Source organism: Salvia miltiorrhiza, chromosome 7 (assembly GCF_028751815.1).
Source record: "Salvia miltiorrhiza cultivar Shanhuang (shh) chromosome 7, IMPLAD_Smil_shh, whole genome shotgun sequence".
Lineage (NCBI taxonomy): Eukaryota > Viridiplantae > Streptophyta > Magnoliopsida > Lamiales > Lamiaceae > Salvia > Salvia miltiorrhiza.
The window spans coordinates 50,764,988-50,784,869 of record NC_080393.1 but is presented as its reverse complement, the minus strand read 5'-3'; the positions used below and the strand labels follow the sequence as shown (position 1 = coordinate 50,784,869).

The 19,882-nt window shown below is 35.5% G+C and overlaps 2 protein-coding genes across 2 annotated transcripts; both read left to right on the top strand.

Annotated features, from left to right (window-relative positions):
• The first annotated feature begins 12,181 nt into the window (after positions 1–12,181).
• On the top strand, positions 12,182–14,597 carry LOC130994671 (F-box protein PP2-A12-like). Its single transcript, XM_057919743.1, has 3 exons — positions 12,182–12,725; positions 12,880–12,998; positions 13,695–14,597. Exons 1-3 carry the CDS (start codon positions 12,399–12,401, stop codon positions 14,113–14,115), a joined length of 867 nt encoding a protein of 288 aa, XP_057775726.1. The 5' UTR covers positions 12,182–12,398; the 3' UTR covers positions 14,116–14,597.
• A 2,989-nt stretch (positions 14,598–17,586) lies between these two features.
• Positions 17,587–18,685, top strand: LOC130994345 (uncharacterized). Its single transcript, XM_057919393.1, has 2 exons — positions 17,587–17,913; positions 17,990–18,685. Exons 1-2 carry the CDS (start codon positions 17,587–17,589, stop codon positions 18,542–18,544), a joined length of 882 nt encoding a protein of 293 aa, XP_057775376.1. The 3' UTR covers positions 18,545–18,685.
• Positions 18,686–19,882: the final 1,197 nt, after the last annotated feature.

The window sequence follows — 19,882 nt, the reverse complement described above, 5'->3', positions numbered from 1 at the left end:
TTCCAACATAATAAAAGAATTAATGTCAAATGTCTTGAACGGTGTAGTTGGTTTTAAAGTTCTCAAGTTTGATTATTTATAATGGCATTTTATCTGTATTATACTTATACTAAATATTGATTTAAGTACTAAGCAAATATTTGAAAGATAATCTCATATATGATTGCGAAGAAAACTTTTGTTGAGAAATTATCATCACTTAATCACCATCACATTCTATAAATTTCAATCACCATCAATCCCTCTGTTCAATATCAAATAGAAAAGCATAATGATGATCTTGAAAAAAGTAATCTCTAATTAAAAGAAACAGACTGAAATGGGCAGAGGAAACGAGCATGCTAACATCAAATTACAATCCAAATCAAAGGAACTTATATTTATAAAATCGGGTTGAAAATAAGAGAAGAAAATCTGTCTTCCTTTCAAACAATTAACATAGATTCATGTTAATGAATAAAAGGTCACAATTGCTTCAACCTCTAATAATAATGTTGGAAATATTGGTTTTAAGACCAATCTGAAAATTATTATTTAATTAAATATTTATTATTTAATTGAAATAATTATTAGATGTTAATCTACGTCTCGAGTAGATGAACGTGATATACTTGAAATCTCAAAATCGATTTCTGGTGAGTGATATATTGTATGTCAAAGTTTGGATGTTGTGTATAGAAATAACACTTGGGAAGTGTTTATTGTTTTTCATTGAAAAATGAGAGAAATATTCTCATATATAAGAATAGCAATGCTCATAGAGCTAATAATTTGTTGACTTGCCAATGGACTTGGATGAAGGCCTTGGCTCCCGTCGACGATCGGACGGGCGGGCGAGTCGGGTACGGGTCGGGGCCAAGGACTTGGATCTTGGCAATTGGTGCTTTGGGTGGTGTTTGGGTCCAACCATATTCTTTTTGGACAAAATACTTTTGCTGAAACTGAAGCTATAAGTTTTAAATTGAAGTCGAAACTGAAACTGCAATATTAGTTTTCGAAACTGAAGTTGTGCCCAAACTGAAACTAATGCTGGCGGATCAGTTCCGGATGCTGAAGCATATCAGTTTAGAAAACTGAAGCGCAGATCAGTTTCTAAAATCTGAAACAGCAGCAACTGTTACAGAACTTAAAAGTTGTGCACTTGAAGTTTGTAACATCAGAATTCAAAAGTTAAATGTGTAACATCTAGTAACAGTTCTTGAGATTAAATCTCATTGATTTGCATTAATCCCTTCATGTACGAGCAGCCTATAAATAGGTGTCTCTAGAGCATGGCATGTTTTACACATAGAATATTCAGCAAACTCTAAAACGCATTCTGCACCCTTTTTTTTTAGCTCAGTTCTTGATCCTATTCAGTTCGCCGGAGCTCGTCCGACTTGTGGTGCTACTTCAGACAAGACGTTACCATTTTATCTTTGGGGAAGAATCGCCAAACCGTGAGCACTATAGGGGGCGAAATTCTTTTTGCGGGAAGAGACTACATCTCGACTCGGTTTTAACTAATAATTTATCTACAACATTCCCTTACTTAAATCAAGAATTTGTGGGATGAAACAAGAATTTGGAAGTTTACAAAGATTAAGGATTGAAAATCAAAAACATTCCCTTTAAAAATTAATACAAAACTTATATTTTTCTACTTTTAATAACATATGTGTGAAATTACGAAAATACGCTACAAAATTTTCAAAATCTCAGGGGGTCAAGTGGCACCCCAAGCCGTCGATGCTCTAACTTCACTAATTAATGCCGGTGTAATAATTTCTCTATAGTATTTTTTTTTTTCTCTCACCATCTTTCCTTTTCCCCACAAAACCATTTTGATTTTTAAAGAACGAGACAAGTTATCAGTGTCCCACACATGTTCTTATCACAAGAAAATGTACCAAATACAATGTCACTATATATAAGAGATGATAAGCTGTCATGTTGAGAACTTATCAAACTTTGATATAATTGCAGCATCTTTAATTTTCCAATTTAATGAAATTCTGACTTGTTGATCAATCCATGCATGTGCGACTTCATGTCCTACTTAGCCAACAACTATTCAACATTAATTAATTAGCAAGTAGTGCATCATCATTGCACATACATGATTATACTATTATTAATTAGTACATTAGATTATTATCATATAAAGTGTCGTGGATGCGGGTCGGCCCCCACTCTCTTAATTAATTATTAATGAATAATTTTAATTGAATCAATTTTTAAATTTTAATTGTGGGTTAATACCGTTAGAACACAAATTTTTGCACTAAACTGAAATTATATAATTTGAATCCGAGAGGGTGTTTGACTAAGCTTATAATTTTAAGGAGCTTATAAGCTCTTGGAGCTTATCAGATATAGTTTCTTAAGAACTTATAAGTTGTCAAAGTGTTTGGATAATTGAGCTTATAAGCTAAAGAGAAAATTTTTGTTAGAGAGGGAAAATTGAAGAAAAATGAAATTAGAATAATATATGATGAAAATAAAAAATCATAATTGATTTATTTTTGTAAAATGAGTGTTGCTTATAAGAAAATGAAAAAATAAGTTGGGATGAAAAAAACTTATTTTTTTGGGAGCTTATAAGCTCTTAGAGCTTAATTTTACAGCTTATAAGCTCTTTAGAAGCTTATTTTGCCAAACATTTTGAAAAGGCTTATAAGCTCATAAACAACTTATAAGCTATTTTAAAGAGCTTATAAGCTCAGTCAAACACCCTCTAAATTGATCGCTACTGGCAGATTTGCAAAAGAAGAATCTCAATCTATAACTCTATGGGTGTGTTTGCTTTTTATCCCTCTAAATGGAGGAATAACAAAAATTTAGGGATAATATTATCTCTCCTTGAAGTGAAAATAAGGAAGGAAAATTAATGGTGAACTTCTCTTTTGTGTAAAATGTATGTGGGATAAGAAATGAAACATTTAAAAGCATAAATTTTTATTATCTCTCCTTTTCTCATCCATCAAAGTGAACGCACCCTATAAGTATTGGGGGGACTTTCAAATTAACACGTAATGTTACCAGTATTCGAAATTGTCATGATTATTTTTAAGGTTATTATTACTTTTTAATGAGTATGCATGATTTTATTTCTATTTTCTAACATAATTTTTTTTTCTTTTCTTTTTTTATAAATTATAAAAGATATCTACTATATTATTCAAATAATCAATCCGCACGCAAACATGATCTCTACATCACACAAAGGTGAGAAAATTATCCGCATATAGGCGAAATCTCTACTCACGCAAAAGTAAAAAAACTACTCGCATGCAGACATAATGAACTCAAGACCTCTTATAAAAGAGAGTCTTTAAGGATTCTTAATACAACGGGGCCTTAACATTTTAAATGGATTCATATTAATAGTCTGACGATGAAATACAGGTTCAAATTTGCTTATGTAGCAATTGGAGATTCACGTGAGCAAACAACCCTAAATATGTGGCATTAAAAGAAAAGGATTTTGTGAAGAAACGATATCGATTAACTTGTATTAGGCTGCGTTTATTTTGATGGATAAATTTATTCATGGAAAATGATGGATATATAACAAAATTTATGCCTTTAAATATCTCCATTCTTTTCTAACATTTGACACAAAAGCATTTTTCGGTTGAAATTTTCTACTTAAATCGATATTTTACCCTTTTATATTTATCTAAAATAAAATACTATTCTCTTTGTCTCATAAAAACATGAACTTTTTTATTTTTATACATTTTTTTTATTTTTTAATTTCTCATTTTCATATTTATTCATAAAAAGTTATCATAGTCTCATCACTATTTTTTTTCAATTAACTTATTAGTTTCATAATACTTGATAAAGTGAAATCTATTTTTTACTCATAATAACTTTCAATTAATATTTTTAAAATTCGTGACATTTTCAATTGATCGTGTTGATGTGAGACGAGGGAGTCTATTTTTGGAGCTAATATAGATTTACTCGGACCAAAGGTTTTTAATTGGGAGAATGGATTGAGATAAGTGACGCACACCCACGTGGCATCCTTTAAGATATGAAGTTGGCATGGGAAGATCAATACATACCACGTGGCATTAAATATTATACATTTACTTCATTAAATTAAATTCAAATGGTCTTATATTAAAAATTATTTTAAATTCTTAAATGATGAAAAAATTATTATTTTATTGAATGCATTCATAGTGCTCGATTCAAAATAAAAGGTTATTTTTTTTTAAGTCATTACTTTTTACAATAACTTTATAACTACTCTCTCTGTCTATATTAATATACATGGAGATGGATAATGTGTGCAGTGTGTATACGTGGTTTTGATTAGAATATTTTCGCTGGTTTCGGACGTGTCAATGCCATGTAGTCAAAAGTGCCATGTAGTCAAAAGATAAGTAATGGAGTAATAATAAAATGACATGAGCCGAAAGTTGCTCAAACAAATTTATTTTATCGCCATCAAAATATTACTCCCTCCGTCCCACTCCAATAGGCTCACTTCATTTGAGCACGGAGATTAAGAAAACTTACTTTTTAGTAGAAAAGTGGTAGTAAAGTGGTGTGGTCCACACCAATTAAGTACAATTTTTTTACCTAAAAAGGAAACTGAGCCTATTGGAGTGGGACAACCCAAAAAGGAAACTGAGCCTATTGGAGTGGGACGGAGGGAGTACTATGTTTTATCTGCGTCTGTAAATAGCGTTCTCGTTAAAAATGCCAGAAGTTGTATTATTTAAAGTTAATAATTTAATTTAAAAGAATTTATTTTGCGATAAATTTTACGGAGTTTTTTCTTTCTTTCTTATTTTTATGAAGGAAAATGATATTTAAGATTATCTAAAATGTAGAGCTAATGTGATTGGTGCTCACATTATCTGGTGCATGGACGCATGCATGGAGCTGCTGTAGAGGATCATAGCCAGCTGATAACAGAATGGAAGTTTGTTATGATCTGCTGGTTTAATCCCTTTACTTTCAGCCGTTGGATATAGAGTATATATCTTAGTTTTCTCCTGGTTTTTCGGTTACTGTTCATTCCATTGTAGAGAGTGAAAAGGAGAGGGTTTTACAGAGAGAGTTAGAGTGTTAAGCGAAGCTATTTTTGAGCTCGAAACACCATTGTTGTAATCTGTAAAACATCCGAGTAATAAGAGTGAATTCCATCTGCCGTGGACGTAGGTCGTTAGTGGCCGAACCACGTAAACGCTGCTGTTCTTTCTTCTCAAGTTTTCTTTGATTGTGTGTTGCTCGATTCTTTCGTAATCCCTACAAAGTGGCGCCGTCTGTGGGAAGGGCGTGACGAAGGAATCGATCTCACGGCGGATTTCACAATCAATTCAAATCAGTGGCTCGCAAATCTTGAAGACATGAGTTCGGCAAGATTTGAAACTGAAAAGTTCAACGGCAAAAATGATTTTGCCCTTTGGCAAATCAAGATGCATGCGCTCCTGGTACAGCATGGCTTAGATGAAGCATTGATGGCATCATCTGCATCTAAATCCAAGAAAGAAGATCTCTCAGCGGAGCAAAAGGCGAAGGATGAGCAGATCGATAAGAAGGCTCGAAGCATGATTATTCTTTGCTTAAGCAACAAGGTTTTGCGAGAGGTTTCGAAGGAGAATTCAGCCGCTGATGTATGGGCGAAGCTCGAGTCACTATACATGACCAAATCCCTTGCAAATAGGCTCTACATGAAGAAGCGGTTATACTCAATGAGATTCACAGAGGAGAAAAGTTTGGAAGAGCAGATGGAGGAATTTTGCAAATCAATCGATGATCTGGAAAATATAGATTCAAAGATTGATGATGAAGATAAGGCGATTCTTCTCTTGAATGCCTTACCTAAAAGCTTCGAGCATATGATGGATGCGCTCATTTTTGGGAGAGAAACTCCCATATCTTTGGATGAAGTGTTGACTGCTCTGCGTGCAAAAGAGCTGCAGAAACAGAATGATGGTAGGCCAAATGCAGCATCAGAGAGCCTTCATATCAAGAAGTTTAAGGGCAAAGGCAAGAAGCCAACTGATGACTCTAAGAAAAAGGATCAATCAAAGGCAAAAGATACCGGAGGAAAGGAAACAAGAAAATGTTTTGAATGTCAAAAACCTGGACATTTAAAGAAGAACTGCTACATATGGAAGAGGAAGATGCAAGAATTAAAGGGAAATCCACCAAATGCTGCTGATAATATTCAAGAAGAAGTAGATGCAGAGGTTCTCAATATTGTTCAAGGAAAGGCTGAGGAGCATTGGATCCTTGATTCTGCTTGTACATTCCATATGTGCCCAAGGAAAGATTGGTTCTATGATCTGGAACTGAAAGATGGAGGATCAGTTTTACTTGGCAATAATCATATTTGCCAAGTAAAGGGTGTTGGGAAGGTCAAATTCAAAATGCATGATGGCACTATCAAAATAATCTCTGATGTGAGATTCATTCCAGATCTTAAGAGAAACCTAATATCATTAGGAACTCTTGAATCTAAAGGTTGCAGATGGCAATCATCTGATGGAGAGCTGCAAGTCTGGAAAGGAGACCAAGTGGTGATGAAAGCTAGCAGGAGACATAGCTTATATTACTTGGATGCTAAAGTCTTAACAGCAGAAATCCATCAGAGCCAACAAGATGAGTCAGCAAGGTGGCATGCCAGGCTTGGGCATGTCAGTGATAAAGCAATGAATGAGCTGCTCAGACAGAAGTTGATTAACCATCCAAAGGCATTCAAGGTGACAGATTGTGAGGTATGCATTCTTGGAAAAAGCACCAAATTACCCTACCCAAAAGGCAAGCATACATCAAAGGGACCACTGGACTATGCACATGCAGACCTATGGGGGCCAGCCAGCTCACCATCTATGGGTGGAGCGAGGTACTTTCTAAGCATAATAGATGATTATAGTAGGAAGGTATGGGTATATTTGTTAAAACAGAAGTCTGATGCTTTCAAGTTTTTCAAAGAATGGTGCACTGAAATGGAAAATCAGAAAAGATTAACTCTTAAATGCCTTAGGACAGATAATGGTTTGGAATTCTTATCCAATGAATTTGAGATGTTTTGTAAGAACAAAGGCATAAAGAGACACAAAACGGTTGCATCCAATCCACAACAAAACGGAGTTGTGGAAAGGATGAACAGAACTTTACTTGAGCGCATGAGATGCATGCTTATAGCATCATGTTTACCAGAAAAGTTTTGGGGAGAAGCTTTATCCACAGCAGCTTTCTTGATCAATAAATGTCCTTCTTCTGCTGTTGATTTCAAAGTGCCTGATGAGATGTGGTCAGGCCACCCTACAAGCTATCAGGGATTAAAAGTTTTTGGGTGTCAAGCCTTTGCTCATGTAAAACAAAGTAAGCTTGCACCCAGAGCATACAGATGCATCATGTTGGGATACCAAACTGGAGTCAAAGGTTATAGATTGTGGTGTACTGAGAAGGGGATGAACAAGGTAATTATCAGCAGGGATGTTATCTTTAAGGAAGATATCATGCCATATAAAGAAGCTAAGGCTGCTGAAAAGGTTACCACAGTTGACAATAGTGCAAAAGTTGAGGTGGAGGCTGGAAATGAGTTATCATCATCTGAAGAAGATGATGATATAGATACTGAATCTCAGCAACAACAACAGCAAGATGTCAATATACATGATGATTCCATTGGTGATTACATGCTGACAAGAGACAGGCAGAAAAGGAACATTAAACCTCCAACAAGATATGGGCATGCAGATCTTATTGCTTATGCCTTATCTGTTGCTGAGAACATAGAGTATCAAGAGCCGAGTTCTTTCAAGGAAGCCATGGAGAGCAAAGAGAGAGATCAGTGGATACTAGCAATGAAGGAAGAAATAGATTCCATGCATAAGAACAGAACATGGATTCTAGTCGACAGGCCACAACATCAGAAAACTGTAAAGTGTAAATGGATTTTCAAGAAGAAACTTGAGATCATGAATGGAAAGGAAACCATAAGATACAAGGCAAGACTTGTAGCTAAAGGTTTTACACAAAGGGAGGGCATTGATTTCAATGAAATATTCTCACCTGTTGTGAAACATTGTTCCATCAGAATTCTCATGTCTTTGGTTGTCCAAAATGATATGTTTATGGAGCAGCTTGATGTCAAGACTGCCTTCTTGAATGGAGATTTGGAAGAAACTATTTTCATGGAGCAACCAGAGGGTTTTACTCAGGGAGAAGGGAAGGTATGTCAGTTAAAGAAATCCATTTATGGTCTTAAACAGTCCTCAAGACAATGGTATATCAAGTTTGACAATTTCATGTCAAGTATTGGTTTTGTGAAGTCACAATATGATAATTGTGTGTACTTTAAGAAAAATGGGAGGAAGCCTATCACCTACTTGTTGTTATATGTAGATGATATGCTAATAGCTAGCAAGAGCAGAGGTGAAATACAATGGATAAAAGGGAAATTGAAAACGACTTTTGAGATGAAGGAATTGGGAGAAGCAGGCAGGATTCTTGGCATGGATATTATCAGAAACAAGAAGGAAGGAAAGCTATATCTCATGCAAAAGAACTATATTCTCAGAGTATTGAAGAAATTCAACATGGAGAAGTCCAAAATTGCTGATCTGCCCATATCACAGCAAACTCAACTGTCAGCTAAACAAAGTCCAAGTACTGATAAAGAAAAGGAGGAGATGGCGTCTGTTCCATACTCTAGTGCAGTGGGAAGCATAATGTACATGATGATATGTACAAGGCCTGACTTGGCTTATGCAATAAGTGTATTGAGCAGGTACATGGCTCAACCGGGAAAAGATCACTGGGAAGCACTAAAACAGGTACTAAGATATGTGAAGGGTACTGTTGATAGTGGAATTTTGTTTGAGAAGAGGGAAGATCATGAAGGAAACCCTTTAATAGGGTATGTGGATGCTGGTTACGCAGCAAATATTGATGGCAGGAAATCTCAAACAGGGTACATTTTTACTCTTTATGGTGCAGCAGTGTCTTGGAGATCTCTATTGCAATCAGTTGTTGCTTTGTCAACAACGGAGGCCGAATACATGGCCATGACTGAGGCAGTCAAAGAAGGGGTGTGGCTTCGAGGAATAATTGGAGATTTTGGTATCTCACAAAAGTTGGTGCAGATACTATGTGATAACCAAAGTGCCCTGCACTTGGCTCGGCATCAGGTCTTTCACGAACGTTCTAAACACATAGACGTGCGTTATCACTTTGTGAGAGATTTGGTTAATAAAGGTGTGGTTCAAGTCTCTAAAGTTCCTACAGAAGAGAATGCCTCTGATTGTCTTACTAAGCCTTTACCGAAGGCAAAGTTCGAGTATTGCCTCGAACTGGTAAGTGTTGTATAATGAAAGGTGAATTGCAGATGGTATGGACATTCTTAATGCTCGCAAGGTGGAGATTGTGATTGGTGCTCACATTATCTGGTGCATGGACGCATGCATGGATGCTGCTGTAGAGGATCATAGCCAGCTGATAACAGAATGGAAGTTTGTTATGATCTGCTGGTTTAATCCCTTTATTTTCAGCCGTTGGATATAGAGTATATATCTTAGTTTTCTCCTTGTTTTTCGGTTACTGTTCATTCCATTGTAGAGAGTGAAAAGGAGAGGGTTTTACAGAGAGAGTTAGAGTGTTAAGCGAAGCTATTTTGAGCTCGAAACACCATTGTTGTAATCTGTAAAACATCGAGTAATAAGAGTGAATTCCATCTGCTGTGGACGTAGGTCGTTAGTGGCCGAACCACGTAAACGCTGCTGTTCTTTCTTCTCAAGTTTTCTTTGATTGTGTGTTGCTCGATTCTTTCGTAATCCCTACAGCTAAAAACTAAAGTATCTTAGAAAACATGATTAGATTTAATATTATTAGATTGTATCCGGTGCGATACACATACATCTATCATATTTTTAATTTATTCGCTAAATTGTAGTATATGGATTGATAAAAATATTGAGAGATAACCATTAAAATGTGAACTCACATAATGTATTTTATTCGCTAAATTGTACATGGATTGATAAAAAAAAAATTGAGAGAGAACCATGTGAACCCACATAAAGTATTTGAATAGTCGTAAATTTTTAACAAGCCGTCTATTATTTTTTTTAAATAAAAAATTGCCATGTTTTAAAACTAAAAGATATATTAGGTCTGAACATTCCAATTGTTTTCCATTTCTTATCGATTGTCAGTTTACAAATAAAAACTTCATAGTATCTAAAAGAAGTGTATAATAGTACATCTTGTTTTGTTTTCTCCTCATCTTATCATTTTATAAATGACTATGAAACTAAATTTTTTCATGTTATGTTACACATAAATATAAATGAAAATAGTTACAAAAATATGATTTGGGTATTATAGACGTATTGGAAAAATTAATAAAGTTGCGATTAAATGCCAAAAACTCCCACTCTAATAATTTTACGCCAAGATTATATCTTTTAGATTGCAACTCAGCTATTAGGGAGCGTTTGTTTTATGTTTATAGGATATCAGTTTGAAGGATCAGCTGATGAACCAGCTGATCGACATAGAGGATCAATCTCCATAATAGAAGACCAGCTCATCGAGGTCAACTGATGTCATTATGATTAAACGCATGGTTCATTTATGCCACATAAGTCCTAGGTTAAAAAAAAGCGTGACATACTATAGAAGACATTTGATATTGCGGATTTGACATTAAATGAGGATCTCGCTTTTTCAAAAAAAAATACAATATAGTACAAAGGATTTAGCATAATGTCAACATCGACAATGTACGGAATTGCAAAATCCTGACACGGCCTTTCCATGGGTCAAGCGGAAAGATTTCTGAAGCCAATCATCTTGTATTTGATGACGTTATCTCCAACGGAATTATTAAATATTCGATCTATATATACTCCCGTGGTATCTAATGGAAAATGCTGTTAAATTGAATTCTCAAGCTACCAAGCGTTTAATCCTGCACTCTCAAGAATGCAACATATTGCGAAAAGGGGAATCTCAAGCTTCATTATGGAATTATAAGATAAATTCTTCTAAATTTTGCACAAACATTCCCTTAGTTTTAGACCTATAATCTATTTATTTTAAGTCTATATTTGAGCATATTTTTATATCACTGTTTTTATTGTAATAATATGCTCGTTAATTGGAAACTCCCTTCATAACCCCTTTAACCTTTGTAAAATAGAGATGTTAGTGTTGAAAGGAAATTAGGAAAGTAAGCTACAAGATTTTGTTCAAGATAGGCATACTCTATCCCAATTAACCTACTACCATTATCTATGAAAAAGAGAAAAAAGAAAAAAAATGCGAATTTCGACAAATAAAAGATCAAAAGTGAGGATAAAATTTCGACAAATAATGTTTGTGTCAACTAAATGAGACTAATGTTCATAAATAATGCTTACTTAAGATATATTTTGAAAGAAATTAAAAGGGTTAAGATCTTTTTTCGAGTTTAAATTCAAAAGAAATTAACAAGTGAAAGTTTTATATATATATTGAAGAATGAGTGATTGAGATCCGTATCCTGATCGCTCACTCATAAAATTTAATTGTCTATGATATTTTATACGTGATTGTGTTATAAGGGGAGGGATGGACCATATATTTTTATTATAATATTATGATAGTGAAAAAATAAATAAAGAATTTATGGTGAATCATATATAATAAAATTGTGAATAAATTAATAAATGAAATTAAAAAACAAAAAATTTATAGTTAGATAGTGTAAAAAAAAATTCATATTTTATGGACCTATCAAATTGATAAAATATGCCACTCTTATATATAGTATGATATAACAAACGCCTCTAAGGTCATAATTTTTACATTTTTCATTTTTTTAGTAAATAAGGATGAGTCGCCTAAATTTATTTATTTAAAAGGATACAAGATTTTGATCAAGATAAGCATTTTCTATCCAAATCTTATCTGTATCAATGACTCTTATATCTATGAGAGAGAAAAATAATGCGAATTTCGGCAAATGAAAGATCGAAAAGTGAGGATAAAATTGCAATATCTCGAAATAATTGTTTTAAGGTAATTTCGCTGAATAATTATGTCAACATAATAGTGAACAAAATTATTCTATACCTTTTACCTACCGAAAGGAAAAGAATCTTTCATATTTTAATTTATTTCAATTTAATTTAATATTTCTTCCATAATAAATTTAATGAATTTATCACACACCAAACATGCACAGAAACACACACACACAAGGACAGATATACACACACCGTACGCGTCCACCTCCTACCTATATATCCCATCCAACTGGCTTTCCCTCTCATCTTCATTCTCTCTCTCTCTCTCTCTCTCTCTCTCTCTATACCAGAATCCGTATTCAAAACCACTCTCATCTTCATTCTCGTCCTTCCAATTACAGAAAATTCAATTCATCTCGTTGAAATAATCGCATGGGCTCATCATTTTCGTCGCCGGCGGTGACCGGGAGCGCCATAGCCCCGTCGCCGGAGCCAGGGCTGGGGGACTTGCCGGAGAGCTGCGTGGCGGAGGTGCTGGGACACCTCGAGCCGCTACAGATCTGCCAGCTCGCAATGTTGAACCGGGCTTTCCGGGGAGCGTCGTCGGCCGATTCCGTTTGGGAATCGAAGTTGCCGGTTAATTACGAAAATCTGATCGGTAGAGTGTTCAAGCAGGATGCCTCTTTCTGCAAGGGTTTGTGCAAGAGGGATATCTATGCTAGGCTTTGTAGGGCCAATTCGTTCGATGGTGGCTCCAAGGTTCGTTTTTTTGCCCTTCAGGATTAGGTTAAATTGGAAACCTTAATTATCACGATTTGTTAGGGTTTTGGTTTTCTTTCTGTTCAATTGTTTGAAATTAGGGTTATTGAGATTTGAATGATTGATTGATTGAATGAATTTGGGTGATTTGCAGAAAGTGTGGTTGGATAAGAGGACAGGCAACATTTGCATGTCGGTGTCTTCAAATGGATTGGCGATAACGGGAATCGATGATAGGAGATATTGGAGCCGTATTCCAACTGAGGAATCAAGGTGAGGATGAATTTTATTTACGTTTTTCTCATTTCTTTAAAGTGGCGTATATTAGATTGATGACGTATAGGACCGAGAATTTGAGGAATTAAAAGATCAAATAATCTTAAAATTGTTCAATTCATCAAAGTAATTGTTGTATTAGCCTGTGTTGTTCTTATCTTTATAAGTTATCCTCACCCAAATTGAACACAAAAAGTAGATGGATTTTAGGTGAATGAATCTACTTGTATGTTTATTTCTATGCCTATCAATCTTTTTATAGAAATTAGGATTATCTTGTGTTCGTAGCTTGTTTCTGCTTGGCTTATCTGTTGATGAATTCTGTAGTTTTAATGCTTCATTGGTCAAATAAGCAAAGCAATAAGAGATTGATGTAATACTATTATGCAACATAAAAGATTTTGTGTTGATTGGGCTTGGCTTTGCTGAAACAATTGCCAAATTAGATAAGTAGACTTTGGAGTATATTCATTTGCAGAAATAGATCAATTTTAAATATAACTGCCAACTTGTATACGATCAATTAGATTTCTAGTGACTAATTTTATAGAAATTTCTTGAATCCTTGTGTAGAAATACAAACTCTGCTTATTTTTTGCATGGGAGCATCTATGCCCTCGTCTCCCTCTTCCACATGTGCATTTCATAACCAGCAAGTTAACTAAAAATGGTGAAATTCATTCTTGAATGTAGGTTCTCCTCATTCGCGTATCTCCAGCAGATATGGTGGTTTGAGGTTGATGGGGAGATTGAGTTCCCGTTCCCAGCAGGGTCGTACAGTATATTCTTCAGATTACAACTGGGACGCACCCATAAGAGGTTTGGTCGTAGGGTTTGCAGCTCGGAGCACGTTCATGGCTGGGATAAAAAACCCGTCCGGTTCCAGCTTTCGACCTCAGATGGTCAGCAAGCAACAAAACAGTGCTACCTGAAGGAGCAAGGGAGGTGGATCCATTACCACGCTGGTGACTTTGTCGTCTCCAGCTCGTGCAAATCGATGAAAGTCAAATTTTCGATGACTCAAATCGATTGCACCCACACCAAAGGTGGGCTGTGTGTAGATTCTGTACAAATATTTCCTGCAGAGTTCAGAGGGAGGTTACAGCATTTTTAATGGCAACCGATCTCTTGGTGGGAAAGCAACAATCTTTGTAGAAAAAATGAGCTGTAAAGAGCTTTCATAATTCAGAGTTTAGGTTTTGTAGGGGCCTTATGGTAATGGTAATGAAAGTATGCTCAAAAGATTTATTTTGGGATCTTTGATTGTAAAATAATATGCACCATTATTGTAAAATGGTCTTCTTTTCATGTTATTTGTACTAAATTTATACCCCACATGTACTAGTCAAGGTGGTAATGTTCCTGCTGTGCATGTGGAGTTATTGGTGCAATTAACATGAGGTGAGAGATCTTGCATTTGTAAACCAGACTTTACCAGAAATGTTAATGTCCAAGACCTAATTTTCTGGATATCTAAGTTTATGATTTTTGGATAACGTAGATATATTATAACCATTACTTTTTGAATATTTTACTTGTTGATTGAACACTTCCTGTTTTTTCTTGAGGAGAAATGAAAAATCTCAGTTCCCATCACAGATTTTGTTTGGTTTGCTATTTCCTTTCTTTATGTTGTGGACCTGTGGTCAGGCATATTCTTTTTCTTTTAGTCAGAAATATTCTAATACTATATTATTTTGACGCGGAATAATATACTTTGGAAATTTATACGATAGTATCTACACTTTTTAAAAATTGTTATTATATGTAGATAAGGCTTAACTTAAGTGCCAAAGTTGGGGCACTCAAAGACTCTCCTTTATAAGAAGTTTGTGCGAGTAGTTTTCCCATTTTTGTGTGTGGTGTAGAGATTTCGCCTGCGTGGGGTTGCATATTTGATTATATAATAGTTATTTTTTGTATTTTTTTTTAAAAATTAATTTGTTATTATATTTATTTATCTTTTGTACATTAATTTTTATTATTTAAATTTAATTTTCTTACGTGCAATCCTACATGTATAACAAGTAACCGGTAATATATCTTCCAAATTATATATCCATTAAATGAGGGCCAAGGCCCAAGTTCATTCTGCAATATACAATGAGGTCTTGTTTCGATTAATTTTACGCAAATGCAAGTTTTTTCTGCCTTTTGTGTGATTTGGGTGAGTCTATTCATAGTCCTCGTTTTACTCACTATAGTCACATATATAAAATAATAATAAAAAATAATAATAAATTTACTAATTTATCCTCACAACTCATAACCCCAATAATTTAGTATTTATAAAAAATAAAATATCCCTAATTCTTGTGATAACTCAGTCTCTTAATTAAGGAAGGGCCAATTCGATAGCTCGCCATGAAATGTAACCCTACTATCGAGATGATTAACGTAAGTATCAGAGATAAATATTCGATCAGTGATAGACGTTAAGGATCAATGTGTATCATTCGTTACGATGCAGTCGGTAAAGGGAGGATTAGAGGTTATAATTGTGGCTGTCTCCACCGCTACAGAAGTTATTTTCGTTGCCTCCAATCGGCTCTACAGCCGATGCTTGAGCATAAAATTGAAAAATGCACTTTATAGCTTGATATCAATGCTTTGCATTATCTGAGAATGATAGAAACCATTTCTGTGATAGATACTAATGTTTGTGAGAAAATTTGGAGATGGGGAGAAGATGGGCTCCAGATCTGGATCTTCATTGTTTAGACTGAAGTTGATTTTGATTTTTTTATGAGTTATTTCATGATTATTATTTTTGTCTAGTCATTGTGGTTTTTAGTTTTTTGAGAGACTGATTACTAATGAAGACGATGGTATTGTGATTTGTAGAAAAAAAATGGCTTTGATAATGAAAAAATGGCTATGAAATAATTTTCTTCATTGTAATTTTGTTTTTTAAAAGACTTGTCACGGTTCCACAGTGTAAAGGGGCTATGAAGTATAATAAATTTTATATTAGATTTTTAATTGTTATGAGTTATAATTATAAGGATAAAATAATAAATTTATAATTATATTTTATTATATTTAAATTGAGGGGCTATAGTGAGAAATGAGGGTTATGAATAGAACTACCCTTCGTTAAATTGAATTATACTTGAAATCCAATGTAGCTTTACCTAGTTTTATGAATGGGGATGTGTTTGAATATTAAAAAAAAATTGTAACTCGTCAAGTCTTATAGATTTAACTTCATATTATAACTTATAATTGTAACTTGTCGAGTTTTACAGATTTCACTTCATATCTATCTATACTATATTAAAAAGAAAATTTTCAATTTGAAATCAATTTCAAAATTGAGTGGTAATTTTATAATTATAATAAAATTGAAGGTTTATATTTAAATTGTATATTTTTATTTTCATTTTCTTTAACTTCTTATTTGTTGATACATTTCTTTCCAAAATTGTGAAATTCAATTAATTATAAAATATTTAATATGCATATCAAATTAAAGATCACGATAAGAGATTTAATATAATATATTTTATGAAAATATTTGATTTAAAATGTAAAAATTAAATTTGTTTAAATATTAAAGTTTTATAAATTTCTCTCTCATCTCTCATCTATTTTGAATAAATATATTTTTAATTCTTTTTAATTACTCCCTCCGTCCGTGAATTAAAGCCCCATTTACTGTTGGGCACGGAGACTAAGAAAGCTGAAAAAGGTGTTGTAGGTAAAAGATAAGGGTATTTGTTTACTTTTTGCTAATCTTTACTTAAGAGAATGCTTTTACTTTATTGACTTTAAGCTTTCCATTTAATTTTATGTTTCAATTTAAGTCTTAATTTTATGTTTCATTGATTAATTAATTTAAAGAAACAAAATTGACTCCACGTGTGTTGCTGCCAAAATAAATTCATTAAAATTGAATAGGCATCAGCAAAAATTCAAAGAAACAAAAAGGATGGTACACGTGTGAAAGCTGCCAAAATAAATTCATTAAAATTGGCTCCAAAACTTTGGAGCCAAAAGTACAAGGGCCCGCCATTTACACTATAAATCCATGAATATACCTCATTCAATTCCCACCTAATTTTCCTTCCTTAAATCCTACTGTATCTGGCAGAACAAAAAATGGCTATAGAAAGGCCAAAGTTACAAGATGATGAAAGAAACAAAGTTGCCCAGTGGCTGTTAGAGCATAGCAGTGAAGGCAAACTTCGCCATGGAGCAAAAAAAGAGGCGGCACTTCACTTCAAAGTAAACTTGAAGACCATTTGGAGGATTTGGAGCCAAGTCTCCAATCAAAGAGCATCCGGTGTACCTGTCCAGGTTAGATCAATTAGAAAAGGATGTATACACAAGGATAAGATGCTCATTGATGGTGAAAAAGTCAAAAAACTTTCAGTTTTAGAAAGAAGTACACTGAGATGCATGTCGACTCACCTAGGAGTGTCTAAATCTTTGCTTCATCAATGGGTGAAGGAGAAAAAAACTGAAACCACATACAAATGCCATAAAACCCTTCCTTACCACACAAAACAAGCTATGTAGGCTGAGGTGGAGCCTTAAACAGTTGAGTGGGGTCAGTGAGGATGGTTTTATACCATTTCAAAGTATGTACAACACCATCCACATCGATGAAAAATGGTTCTATCTTACCAAAACCAATGATAGATACTACCTCCTGCCCGATGAGGAAGAACCACATAGGACATGCAAATCAAAAAGGCATATTGAAAAAATCATGTTTATGTGTGCTGCTGCGAGGCCGATCATTGATGAAGATGGCACAGTCATATTCGATGGAAAGTTAGGCATTTATCCTTTCATAACCACAGAGCCAGCACAAAGGAACTCGAAAAACAGAGTGAAAGGTACGCTGGAAGTTAAGGCAATTGCAGCAATCACTAAGCCCATCATTAGAGACTGCCTTATAAAACAGGTAAGCATGCTCAATTTTTTTTAATTAAATGCTATCAGAACATTTGCAAATTCATCATATAGCCTTAATCTGGCAGATGGTTCCTGACTTCATGGCCAAGTGGCCGAAGACATCAAGCAAGCACATATATATCCAACAAGATAATGCCAAACCACACATTCAAGCAAATGATCCAGAGTTTCAAGCGGTTGCAAATACTAATGGATTTAAATTCCAATTAGTATGCCAGCCAGCTAATTCACCGGATACAAATGTCAACGACCTCGGGTTTTTCAGAGCTATTCAGAGCCTAAAAGATCAAAAACCAGCCAAGAATGTCGAGGAGTTACTAGAGAATGTGAAAGCTGCGTACGAGGAATACCCACCAGAGAAGCTCAACAATGTTTTCCTAACCTTACAAGGCTGCTATCAAGAGATAATCAAGTGTAAGGGTGGGAACAACTACAAGATTCCACATATGAATAAAGAAAGATTGTCCAGGCAGGGGATTTTACCACGATGTATTCAAGTTGAAGAATCACTTGTCAAGGAAAGTCTAGAGTTCCTACAGATGGAATCAAGTGAAGAAGGCGAAATTTTAAGGCTTGAAGATGTCATAGAAGGGCTGAATGAAGTGTTACTTATAGACTAGAATTCTGTAGAAGCCTATGTAATTACAGGTGAAAATGTTTACAAGGACAAACACCATGCATGTTTTTGGGGTGTTTGGAATGTAAACTTTTTGTAGATGTTGCCCTCAGACTTTAACATCATCACTGGGCTATTACAATTACCTCAATTGGCACCAATGTCACTCAATCGGCACCAAAGTCACTCAATCAGCACCAACGATGCCGATTGTGCACCAAAGATGCACAATCGATATCACAGGTACATAGAGAGCATCACAGGTACACAGAGAGCAACAAAGGTACACCGAGAGCAACAAAGGTACACAATCGGCATTCACCATGCAAAACATAAGGCATCACAGAGAACAAATAGAGCATCACAGGTACACAATGAAGGCAGACAGAGAACTCAATCAAGAGCACAGAGAAGGCAGCAAACACATAAGGCATCACCAGCCATCCCCACCAAAGTAAAAATCACAATTTCACCTGGTTTAACAGAACGAGATAACCTGATTCGCTTGGCCTCCTCGCGCTCTCGTCTAAAATATTCTCGGAGGTCTGAAATTCGAGCGGCCTTCTCCCGATCGCGTCTGAAAGATTCGCGGAGCTCTGAGATTCGATCGGTTTTTTCCCTCTCTCGTCTGATGTGTTCAGAGAGATGGAAGCCGTCAGAATCATAGTCCGGTGATTCAGAGAGAGATTCCTCCGATTCAGAGAGAGGGAGGCCCGGCGCCTCAGTTTCTGGCAGCAACCACGGCGCCGCTTCAGCTACCGGCGAGATTTGCTCCGATTCAGAGAGAGGGAGACGAGCCGCTTCAGTATCTGGCAGCAACCATGGCGCCGCTTCAGCTACCGGCAAGATCTGCTCCGATTCAGAGAGAGGGAGACGAGCCGCTTCAGTATCCGGCAGCAACCATGGCGCCGCTTCAGCTACCGGCGAGATCTGCTCCGATTCAGAGAGAGGGAGACGAGCCGCTTCAGTATCTGGCAGCAACCATGGCGCCGCTTCAGCTACCGGCGAGATCTGCTCCGATTCAGAGAGAGGGAGACGAGCCGCTTCAGTATCCGGCAGCAACCACGGCGCCGCTTCAGATACCGCCGTCATTTTCTCCGATTCAGAGAGAGGGAGGCCCGGCGGCTCGGTTTCAGCCATCAACCACGGCGCCAATTCACAGAGATCAGAGGCCGGGGTTTCCGGCACAATCGATTCAGTTTCAAAGGGATGATCCATGGAGTATTTAGGAAGAACAAGAGAGAGACGATGCTCTGAGAGAAGAACCCGATGAAAAAGTCTAGGGTTTGGTAGAGAGAGAGAGGCAACTGCGAAATGTGGAATTCTCTAGAATTCCATTTGA